This window comes from Peromyscus leucopus, chromosome 1, assembly GCF_004664715.2.
Source record: "Peromyscus leucopus breed LL Stock chromosome 1, UCI_PerLeu_2.1, whole genome shotgun sequence".
NCBI lineage: Eukaryota > Metazoa > Chordata > Mammalia > Rodentia > Cricetidae > Peromyscus > Peromyscus leucopus.
Genome location: NC_051063.1, coordinates 98,070,399 through 98,089,955, shown reverse-complemented (window position 1 = coordinate 98,089,955; position 19,557 = coordinate 98,070,399). Strand labels below are relative to the sequence as shown.

At 41.5% G+C, this 19,557-nt stretch overlaps 1 protein-coding gene across 3 annotated transcripts in view; it reads left to right on the top strand.

Moving 5' to 3' along the window:
• Positions 1-19,557, top strand: part of LOC114710247 (splicing factor U2AF 35 kDa subunit-like) — a 43,344-nt gene that overhangs the window by 21,251 nt on the left and 2,536 nt on the right. The window contains exon 1 of one of the 3 annotated variants that reach the window (XM_028894348.2): positions 17,707-17,872. The exons of 1 other annotated variant lie outside the window; for it this stretch is intronic. In XM_028894348.2, the coding sequence (XP_028750181.1) occupies positions 17,760-17,872 (113 nt within the window). In that variant the 5' untranslated portion in view covers positions 17,707-17,759. Of the gene's footprint in view, positions 1-17,706; positions 17,873-19,557 lie in introns of those variants that run through there. One more of the 3 variants, XM_028894347.2, reaches the window with a different exon arrangement.

The following is a 19,557-nucleotide window of genomic DNA, read 5'->3' as shown; positions in this document are numbered from 1 at the left end:
TGTACAATATTCTCATCTTGCTTCCTCCGCATCTGACTCCTGACTCTGCCCTTCTCCTTCCCATCATCCTTAGTTTGGATGCCCCACCTATCCTTCCTGCCTGGCTACTGGCTAATCAGCATTTTATTGAAGCAGTTCATGTGCCAAATCTTTACAATGTACAAGAGGATTATTCCACAGCAGCCTTCTGAATTATACTGTACTATTTCCATTTTTGAGATGGGCAAACAGGCACAAAAATATTACATAAATGCTATTTACGTCAAAGGAGCAGAATCTCTGATCACTTGATGCTTTATAGTAAAGCATTAATGTTATTCCAGACCAGTGATGCATGCTTGTTACATTTAAATGTTTCCAGCAGAGGTTCTTTGCATTTTGGAACAGTATCAATAATGTTAAAACAAGGGAGCTGGAGAGATGGCTCAGAGGTTAAAAGCACTGGCTATTCTTCCAGAAGTCCTGAGTTTAATTCCCAGCTAACACATGGGGCTCACAACCATCTGTAATGAGTTCTGGTGCCCTCTTCTGGCTTGCAGGCATACATGTAAGCAGAACACTATATACATAATAAATAAATCTTTATAAAAATAATACTAAAACAAATTATAGAACAATCCTTTCTTCCTCTTTTCTTATTCAGAGGAAAGTTTTATTTTGTTAGATTCTTTTATTTTTTGTAGAAATGGTTAACAGTAAATTACCAGATTATAAATGATGAAATATAAGAGCAAGCATGCTAGTGTTCCAGTATATAGATAGTAATATAGAATGTTTTCCAACTTGGAGAAATGGAGAGATAGAGAAACATAAGCTCTTACTAAAGAACTTGTAAGAGAGACAGTTGTAACTAATGTATAATCTCTCAGAGAAAAAAACCACCTCAGATATTTCCTTTGGGAACTGGGTTTTTGTGTGTTTCAAGCACTCCACCAACTGAGCTTACATCCTCAGCCATGAATAACACTATTCTTCTGCTAATTATTATTTCCTTAGTGCATACCCAGAATAAAATGATGCTGGGACATATGACAAATATTTGATGAGTGGGTATGAATCTGAGGCTTCATGAGACATCAGATAGAATTTTCCAGTAATAATTTTCTTTATAAATCTGGGGTTCAGGGTAAAATCTCAGTTTGAGGTGAAAGTTGGGGTACATCACACCCCATTTGGAGTTACAAGTTTTCCCTAACTTCATGGGGTGTCTGGTTTTCAGGACATCTGCTTTGGAAGGTATCTCCCACCTCCCGCTTTAAGAAGACCTGGCATTTGTGTCTTTGAGGTTCCATGGCAGGCAGATGGAGATTGGTTCTAAACAGACCTGCTGAGCCTGGGTATGAGGCTTTCAGACATGAAATCTTGATTAACAGTAAATGTTAATTGAAACAGTGAATTATTAATGTGCTTTTCCATAAATTATAAATGCTGCTGTTGGCTATTTTATCCTGGTGACATCATAAAACTTGCCAAGAAATCTCTTGCCTTGTTCAAAGAAAACAGGAAAAGATGGCTACATTTGATGGTGTTTGTGATCTCCTTGTGTTCTGTGTCCAAACCTGACTGAGGATTATGCTATCTTTTCTTCTAGAATCCTACATCACCTCAGCCAAATAAACAAGTCATCTTTCTCATAGATACAGAACACTGTCAAGTGATCTCATCCAGAATCCTCAATTCAGTTTACATCAATAGCTGATGACTCCAAACTTTCACCTCAAATTCAGATTTTTACCCTGAACTACAGATTTATAAACATAATTAGTTTACTGAGAAATTCTATCTGATGTCTCATGGAGCCTCAGATAACAATACTTTTACAACAATTTAGCCTCACTAAACAAATACTTGTCAAGTAACCACCATATGTCCCAGCATCATTTAATTCAGATAGGCACTAAGTAAATAATAGCAGGATTATAGAGTTCTTTGTGGCTGAGGATGTAAGCTCAGTTGGTGGACGGCTTGAAACATGCACAAAGCTCCAGGTTCTGTACACAGCATTCCATAATAAACTGGCCATGATAGTGACCATTCAACTCTTTAGACTGCCTATAATCACAGAATTCAGGAGGCAGGAGTATCAGAAGTTCAAGATTATCCTCAGCTACAAAATGGATTCGATGCCACCCGGGGCTCCGTGAGACAGTGTCTCGTATCAAACTTTGTAGAATGATAGGAGGAATGCAATGTATACCAGTTGACCAAAATTGTGCCTCTTAAATCATAAAAGCTAAGAAAAAATACGTCATCACCAACTCACTCTTACCCATGATTACACTTTTAACCCTTGTGAATTACTAGATTCATACATGAGGACAAAAATAATTGTAAAATGAGTTACTGCTATGAATATAACAAATGCTCTAACTGAAATACTAGGCATATAAGCCCAAACAAGTAACAAGTTCAAGGTATATAAGAAAACCATACTAGACAGTAGGACAGCAGATAGGAGAATATTAAAGATTTGGACTCCTCAGAAGAACTTCATAGAAGTGATAGGGAAGGCACTCAGTTATGAAGAACAGAGAGGTCATGAAATTCAGAGAAAATTGGATTCCACTCAAATAAGAAGATAGAGTGGGAATTTCATAAAGGAAAATGGCAAAGGGGAAGCATGGAGGTGGACATGTGGCTGACGAGGGGAATAGGTTCTTTAAAGAGAGTATAAGCAAAGTCAGGCGGTGGTGGCACACATCTTTAAACCCAGCACTCAGAAGGCAGAGCCAGGTGTTTCTTTGTGAGTTTGAGGCCAGCCTGGTCTACAGAGTGAGATCCAGAACAGGCACCAAAACTACACAGAAAAACCCTGTCTTAAAAAACCAAAAAAAAAAAAAAAAAAAAAAAAAAAAAGAAAGAGTATAAACAGCAGCTGTTTGGCAAGGGTAGCAATGGACTTTATAGTAGGTGATCTTGGATGTCAGAGTGAGGGTGTGTACTCAAGTCTGTTGTGGAAGTGGGAGACAGAAGATTTTTAGGAAGTACAATTTTCAGAAATTATTACTAATGACATTCAGTGGGGAAAACAGGAGCATATTCCAGGCCTCCGTCTTGCAGCAACAGTTTTCCTCTTGGATTGAGAAACTGTTCTCTACAAGGATAGTTTTTACTTTATTTGAACTCTTGTGATCAAATTGGACTTAGGAAAATCCCCAAATACATAACTCTGGGGTTTGGGCATAAACAAGAATAGACTGTGGTTTGTTGGCACAATTCTCATTGAAGAAATAGCTGAGTTAGATAGTTACTACTAATACCCAAGGCCATAATCTAGCTTTTTAAGGTTTGTGCACATACTGCTCAGGAAACATGGAGTGTGGCAAGCCAATTAATAGGCTATTAATGCCCCAGATTTTCCTTTTAATTCAGTAGTAACTCCCATGGGAGATTGTAAAGAAGCTGTTCATTACAAAAATATCTTTTGGTACTGTCTGTCTAAGCATTTGAGATCAGGGCATGTCAAACATTGTTGCTTCCTTTTTCTAGCCTCTGATGAAAGAACACACATCAAAATGTAGTCTAAAAGGCACCACAGCTAGTAACCCAGACTGGTTTGCTCAGCTTCCTTTTCTTTCTTTCCTGGAGCCTTGCTACTTGACAAAGACTGAAAGATCTCAAACTAAGATTTCCTACTGTCTCTTTCAGCTAGGAATTTGAACATAAATTCGGGTCTACTTATTGGATACACTCACAAGTAATTCCTAAGGACTAATTATTCTGCTCCTGATTATTTACCATTGGAAAACATGATCCAGAGAGTAGTGGTTATTCTGCTGCTGCAGCCCCAGGCCTGTTCACCAGTACTCTGAGTGTAGAGAGGCCATTTCAGCAGAAGTGACCAACTTTCCAACCCTGACTTTTTAACTGAATCACAGCTATGGAGTATGCTCTTGTTCTAAGATGGTCAGTTCCATAGTTTTGTGAAAATCCCCTATGGGTTCCTAGGCTAGACCAATAGGCTTGCACAATATTAAATCTCCTTCTGTTTCAAGTATTTAGAGTGGTTTTCATCCTGCAGTGAACATTCACAGATGGTATAAAGCAAAATAAATGAAAACCTAGCCAAACCTGTAACTAATTCTGCTTGGGTGAATTGGAGAAGTCTCTCTTTAGGAAATGATACTACTGTTTATCTTTGTTATTGTTTTTGTTTGGTTGGGTTTTTTTTTTTCCAGAGCTGAGGACTGAACCCAGGGCCTTGTACTTGCTAGGCAAGCGCTCTACCACTGAGCTAAATCCCCAACCCCGGGTGTTTTTTGTTTTGTTTTGTTTTTTGTTTTTGTTTTTGTTTTTGTTTTGAGATAATTTTTCCCTGTGAAATGGACTTGGAAACTCAATATGTAGCTTAAACTAGACTCCATCTTGCAGCAATTGTACTGCTTTTGCCTCCGAAATGATGGGTTACAAGAATGAGCCACCATGTCTGGTAAATGCAGTATGCATAGTAATTATTTTTCTATAGGCTGACAGGGTAATTGTCTTAGTTAGGGTTTACTATGGCTCTGAGGTGGCACCATGACCACTGCAACTCTTATAAAGAAAACATTTAATTGAGGGGGCTTGCTGTAGCTGAAGTTTTCTTCAGTCCTGCCCAGCCCCACGGACCCCACAACCACTTATAAAATAATCATTCACAAGCTTATATTAATTAAACAGCTCATCCATAGCTCAGGCCTACCACTGACTAGCTCTTACACTGAAACTCAGCCCATTTGTGTTAATCTATATGTGGCCACATGTTCTGTGGCTTTACCTATTGCCTTTACATGCTGCTCCATGGACAGCAGGCTGGCATCTCCTCCTCAGCCTTCCTGTTCCCACAATTCTCTTCTCTGCTTGTCCCACCTATACTTCCTGCTTGGCTACTGGCCAATCAGCATTTTATTTATACAGAGCGCTATCCACAGCAGCTTGCTTACAGTTTCAGAGGTTCATTATCATCATGGCAGGGAACATGGTGGCCTACATCTTGACTCAGAGGCAACAGGAAGTCAACTGACTCACACTGAGTAAAGCTTGAGAATAAGACCTCAAAGCCCACCCTTACAATGACACACTTCCTCCAACAAGGACACATCTCCTAATAGCGTGACTCCCTTTGGGCCCATTTTCTTTCAAACCATATTCCACTCCCTGGCCCCCAAAGGATTACAGCCATAACATAGTGCAAAATGCATAGTCCAACTTCAAAAGTCCCCATAGTCTATCATAGCCTCAACAATGTTTAAAAGTCCAAAGTTCAAAGTCTCTTCTGCAATTCAGGTAATGTCTTAACTGTAATTCTGTGTAAAATTAACATAAAAAAACAGATCATATACTTCCAATATTTAATGGCACCATTCCAGAAGGTAGGGAAGGGAGCACAGTGAGGAAATACTGAACCAAAATAAGACTGAAAACCAGTTGGGCAAACTCCAAACTTTGCATTTCCATCTCTAATGTCAAAATGCTCTCCACATCTCCCACTGCATTCAGCTTTATTGACTGCACCACACTTCTTTCTCTTTGGCTTGTTCCACTCCCTGTTAGCAGCTCTCCTCAGCAGGTATCCCATGGCTCTAGCATATCTAACATCTGGAGTTCTTCAAGGCAATCCAGGCTTCAACTTCATAGCTTCATCCAATGGCCTTTCTACTAGGCCTTCATTCAGGGACACCCCTGACACATGCCTAGTCTCAGGGGCTTTGTTCCATAAGTCTTTATGGATACACTCACAAGTAATTCCTAAGGACTAATTATTCTGCTCCTGATTATTTACCATTGGAAAACATGACCCGGAGAGTAGTGGTTACTCTGCTGCTGCCATGTGTAAAGCCAGAACCATGTGACCAAAGCTGCCATGTTCTGCTGCTTACTAAGGCTGGAACTTGGCCCCCTTGTTTAATTACATCTTTATTAGCTTTCTGTTTTCCTACACTGCCTAAGCTTGGCTGTCCTTGAACTTGTTCTTTAGACCAGGCTGGTCTCAGTCTCAGAGATCCACCAGCCTCTGCCTTCCCAGTGCTGGGATTAAAGGTGTGCCCACCTGTAGTGGGTAGCCATTCCAACTTGGTTCTGGAAGTTCCAACCCCCATTGAGACTCTGGCAACTGTCACGCCTACGAGGCGGGCGAGGGAGGCGCCTGGGACCGAGAGCTGGATGGCCAGCGCTCGCTCTGGCGTCTCTCGTGCCGGGACGCTGACCAGTGCAGATTGACTGGTAGAGCTCGGAGAACACCGTTGGACTGCATACACCTTCCCAGACCTGCGACCTACCATTACTTAATTTGTGAGTTTCGCCATTAAATAAATATCCTTTTAACTACGTGGAGTGGCCAAAATATTTCTCCAATATCTGCGCCCAACGTGGGCGCCATTTTGCTGGAGGCTTCTCTCCAGGTTCCCAAGCCCGCAGTCCACAATCCATTATAAATAATACTCAAGCTATATCACTTATAAACTGTATGCGTGGCAGCTTCTTGCTAACTGTTCTTATATCTTAAATTAACCCATTTTATAAATCTATACTTGCCACGTGCTGGTGCTTCCCGCGTCTTCACATGCGCTTCTCCTCGCGGTGGCTGCAGTGTCTCTCCCCAGCCTTCTGCTTCCCAGAATTCTCCTCTCTCCTTGTCCCACCTACCTCCTGCCTGGTCATTGGCCATCAGTGTTTTATTTATATAGAACAATATCCACAGCACCACCATACCTGGCTCTAAACTTTTTTCCAGTTCCTTTTCACAAATTGAAAACTTAGCTGTGTTGGATCTTGCCCTGAGGTCACCACTCCCTTTATTCTATTTCTTAATCCGTTTATCTTCTTGAGCAGAGGATTAGCTCCATTCCACTCTCTGATGCCCTTTTTCTCCTCAAATATTTTTCCTTGCTCAGTTTTCTCCTCTTCATTATATATATTCACCAGAGGTACCACTAATATCCACATGACAGAGTCTATACTAGGCTGTTTTGAGATTTCTTCTACTGTTGGAATTCATCGAAAATTATTCACTTTAGCCTCAGGCAGAACTCTTTGGAGAAGGGCAAAAGGCAGCTACTTTTTTCACCAAAATATCACAAAACTGTCTCTAGGTCACATACTAACATTCTCTACAACCTCTTGAGCCAGCTCCTGACATTTTAAATCATATCAACACCATTGTCTTCCATGCTTCTAGTATGCCCATTAAGCAATGCTTAAAGCATTCCAAAGTACCAAGGTTCATATTACTCCAAAAAAAAAGCATGGTCAGGCCTATCACAGTGATACTTGACTCCTTGTACCAATTTCTGTCTTAGTTAGGGTTTACTATTGCTGTGAGGAGGCACCATGACCACGTCAACTCTTTACAAGAAAACATTTAATTGAAGGAGCTCGCTTACAGTTTCAGGTCCAGTCCATTATTATCATAACAGGGAAGATGGTGGCATGCCGTCAGAAGTGGTGCTGGAGAGGAGAGTCCTACATCTTGACTCAGAGGCAAAAAGACGTCGACTGTCATACTGAATGAAGCTTGAGATAAAGACCTTGTGGTGGTTTGAAAGAAAATGGCCCCCAAAGGGAATGGCACTATAAGGAAGTGTGACCTTGTTGGAGTAGGTGTGGTCATGTTTTGTTCATACTAGGCAAATACTCTACCCAATCCCTCTAGGACATAACATGTAATGCCATGTCAGTGCTGTACAAATGCATTTTAAAAGTATTTTCAGTTGAATTTGAGGATTCAGAGTCCCTCTGAAGACTACAGAATTGTATCAGCATGTGGTTAAGACAAAATGAAAATGAAAGGGAGAAAATTCTAACTTTTAAAAAACTATTTTCTTGCGATCTGTTCTTATAATATAGTGATAGTTTAAGATCCTAAAAGAAAGAATTTTTGTTTGACAATGTAGCTTTAAAAATTATGTGAAAAATCAAGTATCAGTGAAAACTGAACCAAGAGAAGTTTTTGCTTTTTTAGATGTTAAGGTGCATTATGCAATAAGAGTATTTGGCAAGCCCGGCGGTGGTGGCGCAGCTTTAATCAGCATCGGGAGGCAGAGGAGGTGGATCTCTGGAGTTCGAGGCAGCCTGGCTACAAGTGAGTTCAGGAAAAGCACAAAGCTACGCAGAGAAACTGTCTGGAAAAATCAAAAAAAAAAAAAAAAAAGAGTATTTGGCAAACCATGCAATGTGAAGGTGCAGTGCAGCAGAACAATGGATAGGAAAAGGAATCCAGAAGCAGATTCTTCTTAGATGGAAATCCACATATGACAGAGCATACACTGCACTGCACATCACATCACTGGGGAAACACTCCAGAAACTAAATGTGGGGTGTGTCATAAATGAATTGGAGTTGAATCCTCCAGTGTAATGGCAGTTTGGGATGGGTCCTTTGAACAATAGTTGGATTTAGAGGAAATCATGAGTGTGGGGTGCCATGGTGGAACTAGTGCCCTTCTTATAAGGTTAGCACTCAGGTTCTCTTCAGTATGTGAGGACGTAGGGAAGGCAAGATGGGAGGGAGCACTATCAGCTGTGAGCCTTGCCAATCAATACCTTGCGTTTAAACCTCTCAGGCTCCAGAACTGTAAGAAATCAATGTCTGCTTAGATGCTTATCCTGTGGGATCTTGTTATGGCATCCAAGCAGACCAATTCAAGATGCCTCTGTTATATGAGGGGGGAAAAAACTCTAATCTGGGAAGACAGAAAATACATTTGATACATACATATGTATAAGAACAATTTAAAAGGTAGGTAAGTCAGAGGCCATAAATTTGAGAGAGATTGGGGTAGGGTATGCATGGAAGAGATAGAGGAAAAGAGAAAATGAAGTAATTATATTTTAATTTCAGAAAATGAAGATTTTAAAACTTCTGGCCATGAATGGTAGCATCCTCCTGAAATCACAGCACTTGGGGGCAGAGGCAGGAGTGTCATTACAAGTCTGAGGCTAGCTTGATCTACTCTCTATAATGAATTCAAGGTCAGCCAGAGATACATAGTGAAAATCCATCTCAAACATTACCAAACAAATCCCACAAACTCGAAAACTTGCAATAGAAAATAAAGGAGAAATATATTCACAACATACTGGGATTTCTTAATACAGCCCTGCTACTTTACAGTGGAAAACACTGATGTAGCTAAAGTTTTCCTAGTCCTGCCTGGCCATGGTCAGGACAAATCTCTCTCAGCCACCAGTCCTGCAGCAGCTTGGACCCAATCAAACACACAGAGACTTAATATTATTATAAACTGTATGGCCATGGCAGGCTTCTTGCTATCTAGTTCTTATATCTTAAATTAACCCATTTCTATTAATCTATAAGTTGCGACATGGCTTGTGGCTTACCGGTACTTTACACCTTCTCATGGTGGTGGCTGGCAGTGTCTCCTCCCTCAGCCTTCCTGTTCCTAGAATTCTCTTCTCTGCTTGTCCTGCCTATACTTCCTGCCTGGCTACTGGCAATCAGCATTTTATTTATCTATCAATCAATCAGAGCAACACATTTACAGCATCCCCAGCACTTCTCCTTTTCTTTTTTTTCCAAAAAGGAAGGTTTTAACTTTAACAAAGTAAAATTACATATAACAAAACAATTATCAAGCAAGAATTACAGTTATAATATCTAGTCTATAATATCTAGTCTATTTGTATTTAGCAAAATTAAAGAAGATATTCTATCTATCCTATATTTGTAAGTCTAAGGTTTTATATCTAACTTATCTTTTATCATAACTAAGGAAATTATAACTATCTAGTCTTCAACTACATCAAAGACCTCAGAAGGATATAATATTACCTGAGATATGGGAGAAGGACACAAGCAACTTTCAGGAGTCTTGCAAGAGTAGACAGAGACAGCTGGCAGACTGGACAGTCATCCAAAGATCCTCTGTAAAGGCATCTGTCTTCAGCCCACAGGCCTATAGTCTCTCAGTCACTTCTTTCTGTGTCCTGTAGAATGTCTGGAAGTTTCCTCTGCGAAGCAGGAACCTGAAGGACCATTTTGCCAAGCAAAGTTCAGTGGTCACCTTACTATGGATCCTGCTTGTCCAGTAAATCAAGCAGTCCAGGCAAGAACAGTTTCTTGCCCAAATGGCTATTTTTGCCAAGAAGAAGATAAACTCCATATAGAGTGTCTTCTATGCTCATCCTCCTCTCTGAAGTAAATCAGTGCTGCCAGGAACAGACATGTCTCACTGTCCAGAAAGTCTAAATTTTTAAAACATTTTAAATGCCATATTCTGTAGGTCGTTGAAGTGTTTGAAGATTACCTAATTATATCTATAAATACCTAGAAAACTTAACATGACTATAAATTTGACTATCATAGAAGACTAATTATTAATTTATATTTTTAATTATCCATTTCAATCTAAATGAGTTACATAGACATAATACCTCAAATGAGAGTAGAAATATATATATATACAGTATAAGAAAATTAACTTTAAATTTGTATCAATAATCCATACCAATGTAAAACATTTTTAAACAAGTTGTTCTTTAAAAGTAGCTTCAATAATCTACCCTTTCATCCTATCATATCTATATCATATTCCCCTTTTTTCTTTAGAAAGAGATCAAATTTATAATCAACCTTTAAATAAAAATATTGGTTTTTCTCTGTCCCACACCAGAGGGCTCTTCAGATATGGGACTTTTTTTTTTTTAGGAGTATGCTTGTATTTAGAGAAGGGGTGAGCCAGTTCAATCTCCAAAGCCAGGTTGGTACATTTGGGAATTTGGGTGTAGCTTCTCATACTACTTCTTGTTGGATGAGGGCACTGTATTCTTATGGGGACATAAAGAAAATTTTAGGGTTATAGGGTAGTCCATAAGTCTGTATTGTCTGAGCCAGTTGCTTTGAAACCATTCTGGATGGTGGATCATCTGAGCCATGGTGTCATTGGAGACCTTTTAGGGGGTCTTGGCTGGTCAAACCTGATGTATCTTAATCTGGAACAAATCCATAGCCTCTTGCTTTCTGTGGAAACAAAAGAAGAGCCTCCTTTCCAAAGCAAGATATACTTAGATCCAAATTTTGAAATCAAGATACCTTTAAAATATACATATTGGTTTAACTCATCTGCCTTTACAATCAACACAACACAATCCAGATTCTCTATGTATTATCTATCTTTACACGGCTTATTTTTATATTACATTTACTTTGTCTTTAAAGACTTAATTTTTTAAAACTTTCTATTGTTTTATATAACTGCATATATTACATTTTTCTCTCTTCCAAGCCTACATACATGTTTACACACATTGTAAACAATTTAGAGGTTTATCCCATCTGAATCTGTCTTATTGTGAATCTTTTGCTTTAAACTGTAGCATTTTCTGTCCACCTCAGCTTCCCAACATGGTGGTGGTACATTTACTGCCAGCTTTTGAGGAACCATGCTCACTGCTGGACTCTCGAGGCAGTGGGTCTATGCCTCTGTCAAAGCAGCATGTAGCCCAGAAAACCTTTTTTTTTTTTTAACTAGTAAGAAAACTATATCTGCCGGGCGTTGGTGGCGCACGCCTTTAATCCCAGCACTCAGGAGGCAGAGCCAGGTGGATCTCTGTGAGTTCGAGGCCAGCCTGGGCTACCAAGTGAGCTCCAGGAAAGGCGCAAAGCTACACAGAGAAACCCTGTCTCGAAAAACAAAAAACAAAAAAAAAGAAAGAAAACTATATCTACCACACAGCATAGTATGTAGCTTGGAGACACCTCTGTGTAACATGGCATAGGTCAAGCCTGCATGCCACAAACCCACCATAGAGTAGCTCAAGCCTGCAGGCTGCAGCTAACTTGAGAGAGACAACTAGGAACCTGTTTTAGCTCCATTTTAGAATCTTCTTTTTTTTTTTTAAAGCATTCTCAGGTTTTAGGTGGAAACTCAAACCATTGAGCAACATATGTTGCTGGAGAGTTTCTCTCCAGTCCCGCCAAGCCCCCACAGTCCCACTACCCACTTATGAAATAATCATTCACAAGCTTATATTACTTATGAACTGTATGGCCATGGCAGGCTTCTTGCTATCTAGTTCTTATATCTTAAATTAACCCATTTCTATTAATCTATAAATTGCCATGTGGCTTGTGGCTTACCAGTACTTTACATCTTCTCATGGCGGTGGGGGCTGATAGTGTCTCCTCCTTCAGCCTTCCTGTTCCCAGAATTTTCTTCTCTGCTTGTCCCGCCTATACTTCCTGCCTGGCTACTGGCAATCAGCATTTTATTTATCAATCAATCAGAGCAACACATTCACAGCATCCCCAGCACACTGATACATTTTATGACAATAGGCATAAGAATTTCTATTAAAAGTCACCATGGAGTCCAGACAGATACCTCAGTGGGTAAAGGGAGGGTCTTGTGCACTGCAAGAATATATTATAGATATTCAGCTGTGTATTAAAGCTATACTTTGACCGGCCAAGGGTCTGTCAAAAGGCAGGCCATTTATTATGAATATTTGGTATTATCCAGCCTTTAATATTTCAGCTGTCTTCTGCTATGAAATTCTTGCATGCCCAAATATTTCCAGACTATTTGGCTAGCAGTTCAGCTCCCCAGACCTGCTGAACTTCTAGGTTGCTAACTTCTGTTGCTGGAGGGCTTCTTTCCAGGCTCCCCAAGCCCCGCAGTCCCACAATCCACTTATAAAATCACTCAGACTTATATCACTTATAAACTGTATGGCGTGGCAGGCTTCTTGCTAATGCTCTTTTTTTAATTACCATTTCTATAATCTATACTTGCACGTGGTGGTGCTTACCAGAGTCTCTACATGCTGCTTGTCTGCGGTGCTGCAGTCTCTCCCTCTTCTTCCTGTTTCCCAATTCTCCTCTCTCTTTGTCCGCTATAGTTCTGCTGTCACTGGCCATCAGTGTTTTATTTACATAGAGTGATATCCACAGCAAACTTCCCTGCTGAGGCTAGGAGAATAGCTGGCTGGAGACTAGTAGCTTTGCTCATTGTGCAAATGAAGCTCAGACCATGCCCCTGCCTTAAGGCCTAGTGGCTCTCCTGAGCAATTGACTGAGAACAAAAGAGGTTTTTAACATATTGAGGTGGAATGTAGAGCAACATTCCTGAGAAGGCAGAGAACTGTGTGGCCAGGGAGAGAAGAAAGAGGCATTTTCTATAGAGCAGAGAGAATGGTATGACCAGGGAGAAGAGAAGAACACAGAGGTAACACAGAGGTAGATGGTAAGGCAGAACTCTTAAGCCAGGAGGAGAGAGCTAGTAGGATGGAGGGAGAAGAAACAAAGGATGAAAATGAGGTGAGAAGCATAAGAGCTTAGCCATTAGCAGGACTATGAGAGGGAATCGGACAGAACTGAAGTTATAGAGACAGGATTTCCTCTCAGAGAAATAAAGTAGATGGACAAAGAGCTTGGTGTATTTAGAGTTATTCCTGCCCTGAATGCCAGACAGAGCTGTAGCTGTGTAGATAGTTTTATTGTAGAGGAATAAAGTTAACAGACATAAGAGCATAGTGTACGTAGTTTTTTTTTTTTTTCTCCTCAGATATCCCACACTGGATGTAGCAAAATCCCCAGGACCCTGGACAATCCAGGAGGAGTTCAACAAGCCTGAAGACCTGAGTTCCACCCCCAGAACCCATGTAAAAAGCAAGATTGTGGCATGCATGTAACCTCAACAGTCCTACAGTGAGATGGGATAAAGGCTCAAAGGCAGGCTAGCCTAGCGTATGAAGCACAGGAGCAACCAAAAGAGACCTTGCCCTAACTAATAACATACAAAGCTAGAACGGGCCCTGCCCCCAAATTGTCCTTTTACCTCCACACTTGGTACACATAAGTACCCATACACACACAAATTACAGTAAGTCACACACAGAGTACATACAATACACACACCACCATAAACTGACAGATGACTATAGTGCATATAACTAACATCGACTTACATACAGACTATAAAAAGAACTTAGATCATCACGGAGGAGAAAGCAGCAGAAGAGTGTGCTGAACAGCCTTTCACAAGAAAGGAAGCCAGAATGACAAATAAACACATAAAAAAGATGGTCAACCTTGGCAGCCAAGAAAAAAAGCAGTCACGGCGTTTCACATGGACACACATACACCCTAACCAGCATGAGGAGAGCAAGAGTTGGTGAGAAAGTGGAGCCCTGGAAATGGTGGCATCTCACCAGCAGGGGACCTACTTGAGGAGCCACTGTGGAAAGGGCCTTGTAACTACTTGGAAATGTTGAACAACTGTATCTGAACTTCAACAGGGAATATACTCTAAAAAACAGAGGCACTGCGAACCAACAGACGAACATAAAATCATTCTCTGTTATGATATTCTGAATCACAATTAATAACCTGAATGTCATCATTATAAAAATACTAAGGGACTGGAACAAAGTCTCCATAGTTAAGAACACTTACTGCTCTTTTAGATGCCCAGGTTCAATTCCCAGGACCCACATGAGGACTCTTAACTGCCTGTACCTCCAGCAATAATGCCCTCTTCTGACCTTGGTAGGTACCAGGCACAGACACACATGCAACCAAAACACATTTACCCATAAAATAAAAATCAGTGGATAAAATCTTTCTAGAAAGAATGCTTATAGGTCGTATGTTAGAACAATGAAATATTGTATACAATAAAAATACACAAACCACATCCACTGCATTCATCTCTGTTGTTAAATGTTATAATTAATGTTGAGTGTAAAATATGGTAAGTTGTGGCTGGAGAGATGGCTCAGAATTTAAGAGCCCTGGCTGCTCTTCTAGAGGTCCTAAGTTCAATTCCCAGTATCCACATAGTGGTTCACAACCATCTATAATGCGATTTGGTGCCCTCTGTGGCATGCAAGCAAAACACTGTATACATAATAAATAAATCTTTAAAAAAAAAAATCAGGGAGCAGGCAAGCATGTAGGACATTTAAAAAAATGGTAAGTCAAAGAAGAGCTATGAAAAGCAGTAACAAAACTTCAACACACACAGGGACTATGGGAACAGAATACCAAGAGTAAAAGTACAAGTGTGTTCTCTTCTTCATCTGGTGGTTTCATGCCTGCTCATTTACCTACTCTCTCATTGTTCTGCTGGTGTACATTATTCACAGGGTATTTCCTGCTTCTGCATCATAGAAGCAAAGCCTTAGTTAATCTCAGATCTCTGTTCTCAGTTTCTGGACACAGTCACATTAAAAATAGTGCATATTATTATAGTGCATATAATAGAGGCAGATTATAAAACAGTCTGTAATTCCACTCATAGCACTTCCCTTCTCCTATGGCCATCCAAAAGCCTGGGTAAATGCTTCATGATGAATCACACATTCTTAATTCTTTTGCAGTCCAGAATTTTCCAACAATGACCCAGAAACTCTTAGTTCTGGAAGAGGGCTGCAATGTTATTGATCTCATGGCTAGGAGGTCTCTGTAGCCTGACACCATATTCCTGTCCTTTTTGAGGAGACCTTTCCCCCAAGGACCTGCCTCACCTGGACTGTGGTCAGCCTCTGTGTACACACTGTTGCTCTCTCCACAAAACCCCTAGATGGCAACTTCCAGGATCCCCACTGAGCTACCTAGAACTTCTCTAGCTATTTTTTGGCTCCATTTGCCAGATCATTACAAAAGAGTCTGTCTGGATGGTGTGAACAATGCCTCCCTACCAAAGCCTGGGATCAGACTTCATCAGAGCTCATCATCATGGCTGGATTCTATACCCATATACTTTTGTTAAATGCCCCCAAGGGGTGCTATTTTGGGCACACTCAATCTTACTGTGAACATCCTTCCTATTCCATTCATTTAATCCTCCTCAGTTGCCTCCTGATTTTGGCAGCTGGGATTTGAAGATAATCCTTGCTCTCCCCAGCATCCATTTTTGAGTTTACAAATGTTATTCAAGATGAAGAGGTCTGTTCCTTCCACAATATCCCAAATCACTCTAGCTTTATCAACAGCTATTCTCCATTCCTTCTTTTCCTTTCCTACATGAAGATGGAACCCAACATGACCTTGGCCACACTTTCCTTATCTACATAGCATGACAGAGCTGGCACAGGTACTTCAGGGCACGTGGAGAGAACTACTAAGGTGTGAGGAAGGCTCTAGATTGTAAATATATCTGAGGTCTGAAGAGTACTTTAGGGGTATTTGGTCCTGGGGTAAAGATTTGGGGGTCTTCTTCATTAGCAGACTAAGTCTCTGACTCACTCAAGGCTCAATCCTAAATTGGATCAGTGCCTGAGCCAGAAAATGACTTGGTCCCTCTGGATGCCAAGGTGAAGAGGGCACCACTGGCCTCAGAAAAGGCACTACGAGTAGCCTGGGCAATCTCAACAGGCATCTTGAAACCATCAGTTTCCTAAGAAAGTCCAGTTTTGCTCAGCCTGGAACTTTAGGCGGGCTCAGTAGGACTGACAAGGATGTAAATGGAGGGAAAGTATGCCATGGAATCCCATGTTTGAAATGTAAGCATGGCTACATAGACTCTGTGCCTCCTCTCCTAAGTCTGACATGAGACTTGACCTTCTGTGGGTCAGTTTTGCCTTCTTTTCAGACTGACTGACTTAGAATTTTAATGAGTTTTATGTTTGAAATTGCAATGCTAAGCCTTCTCAAGCACAGACAGGCTCAGGGTTAAAATTGAGGATTTGATCCTGAAAGCGTTGTTGAGCCAATAGGAGAACCCAGGAACGGACTTGGTACTGTCAATCAGGCAATGGACTTTCAGCTTAGAGTACAGTGAACAGGATTCCAGGACCCAGTTAGTACAACCTGAGATATCTCTGAAGAAAATGTTGTGAGGACTGATAAAGAGCTAAGAAAGAGGAAAAGTGATTCCTTAATAGTTTTAGCAAATGATTCTTGTATACATTAAAATCAATGTTCTTAAAAACCTATCCCTCCAGACATACAAAGAGCTTCTAAAAAACAAAAATTCATTGTGACATTTATAGTTTGCTTCCAAATAACATAATGTGTAAGCAGTCTGTTTCCATGAAAACTAATAAGCAACCCCTCCACACCAAATGAAGAAATGCTAGGCTCACATTGGTGACATACTCGATAAACTTCCAAATTATGCACCAAATCTAAGTAGTAGTCCACCACCACTTTACCAAGTCAGAGCGAAAGAACCTGTCAAACTTATATACAGAGAAGTGAAGCTTCCCCTCTTCATCTTCAAGGTCACTAGGGAACAGAAAATAAAAACACCTCATCTGGCTCCAGTAACCATATTAATTCGTGAGAGCCTGTATGGAGACCTAAGCTTCCCACAACCCAGCAGCCTTCCCTCTTCCATGGTTCACCATCTGGTAGAAGAGGCTCTATAGCCAGAGAAAACAATTAAGGTTATCCAACCAAGATGATCCCTCAGCCTGAGACTCAGCTGGAGACAACGGGATTAGGCTCTGCCTGGAAGTTGTTAACTTGAAGGTGAGCTGGTAATTGTGGGGATGCTATAGGTTTAAATCCCTCCAGAAGGCCGAGTAGGGGTCCTTGTCTATAGCGTGAGGCCTGGAGCCTGAGGACCAGCAAGGGACGAAGGCGAGGTCCCAGAGCAGGAGCCGAGAAACCAGAGCTCTGAGCATTCCTGGAGCAGCAGTAGGAAGCCCGCGGACCAGGAAACGGCCGGAATCCTCCAGGGCAGCAGGAAGTGTGCTGGCGTCAGAGCCGGGGGGCGGAGCCTCCGCGAGTTCTTCATCCCGCCCCCGCAGAGGAGCGCCTCTCCCGATTGGACCGCATCATCATGATGGGCGTGGACAGCGTTTTCTTGTCCAGAGATGGCTTCAGAGGATTTCAGAGTAGTTGGCGCTCCGGGTCCTGTGTTGCAGGCGTCTGCTGGAAAATGGCTGAATACTTCTTGCCTTCCATCTTTAGTACCGAGAAACTACAAGTGAGTAGGGGCGGCATACCGGGGCTTGGGCCGAGACGGCGAATGGTAACGGTGGGAGGCACTGGCGGCCTCGCGCGTCTGTGCGCCCCTGCTTCATGGGTCAAGCGGTGGGACCTGGCTGGCAGCTCCGGATGGGCCTTGGGCTCCGTGGGGCTCGGTACCAGGTTCAACGCGGGATTCTGCCCCACGCCGCACTCCCACTGATGCCCTGGCTTCTGCGGCGAGTTAACAGTTTTTTGCAACTTTGGGCTTTGAGTGTCCAGTCAGTATTGCCATGGCACCATCCTCGCTTAGACTAGTCTCTGGGGCTAATCATTGGGAGCGGTTTCGACCAAATAAACTTCCTGCCTACCTCAGGGTGGGGTGCCTGCTTTTCTTTGTAAATTAAGGTTTGCATAGGGTAAGCGAGAAAATAATACCATTTTTACTTATATTGGAATATACTTATTTCCAGTGTGCTGGCTGAAGTTTGGGCTAAAGGAATGGCTCCAGACGCCTTGAAGGACAATTCCTGCTTTGAAAAACCTAAAGATTGAGTGTCTGTCTTAATCTGCTCTAAGTAGTCATCATTTGGGTGGTCCTGAATCTCGTATAAGGTTTATACAGATATCTGTGATAGGAAGCCTCTGTGTTTGCAATAAGTAACACTTTTGGTGCCAAATTCTCACTGTTGAAAATATTCTACTACCTAGGATGGAGGCTGTCCGATCAGGCACTTTTATACAGATAATCTGCTGTGTTTGAAAGAGGAAATGTTTCTAAAAGTCTCATGCCCAAATCAGCAGTCACTGTAGACATTTTACTGGGTGTCAGTAGCAAGCCAGTTTTAGAGAATCAGATGGGATAAAATTTGAGTTCTCAGTAGTCATGGAGGAGGGCTGTATGGGTTGTGTTCAGGATGACAAAAATATAGAAAAGGGACAGGAGAGATTTGGCTCAGTATTTCAGAGTGTGAACTGCTCTTGCAGAAGCCAGGAATTTGGTTCCCCAAATCCACTTGATGCAATCTAATGTCTCACAACCACCTGTAACTCCAGATCTAGGGAGAGCCATTGACTCTGGCTACCACAGGCACCTGCACTTAGGTATGCACATCCACACCTCACATATACTTTTTGTTTTTTGAGACAGGGTTTTTCTTCACAGCCCTGGATATTCTGGAACTCTCTCTGTAGAACAGGTTGGTCTTGAAATCAGAGATCCCCCTGCCTCGCCTTCCTGAGTGCTGGGATTGAAAGCTTGTGCCACAACTTCCCAGCCACAAATACATAATTTAAAATAAAACCTTTAAAGTGCTTTAAGTAAACATTCAATGCCAGGTATGGTGGTACATGTTATGGGATCCAGCATTCCAGAGGTAGAGACACAGGGATTTCTGTGAATTTGAGGCCAGTCTGCTCTAGATAGCAGGTTACAGGACAGCCAGAACTATATAGAGGCCCTGTATCAATAATTATTTATTTACATACAAATTTGTTTGTTGCTGTGGAAGAGTGCATTTCCTAAATTCTGAGGTCACAGAGAAGATGGCCTGGAATGTAGTCAAATGTGCATGCCAGTTGTGACATGTGAGGCTTCCATTATAAATGCCTAAAGGCTGGGACTTAAAGAACTAGGAGCATAGTAGTTCTGGCCCTTTGTTCATATCTGTGTAGTGAAGGGGTATCTCAGCAAGGAATTCAGAT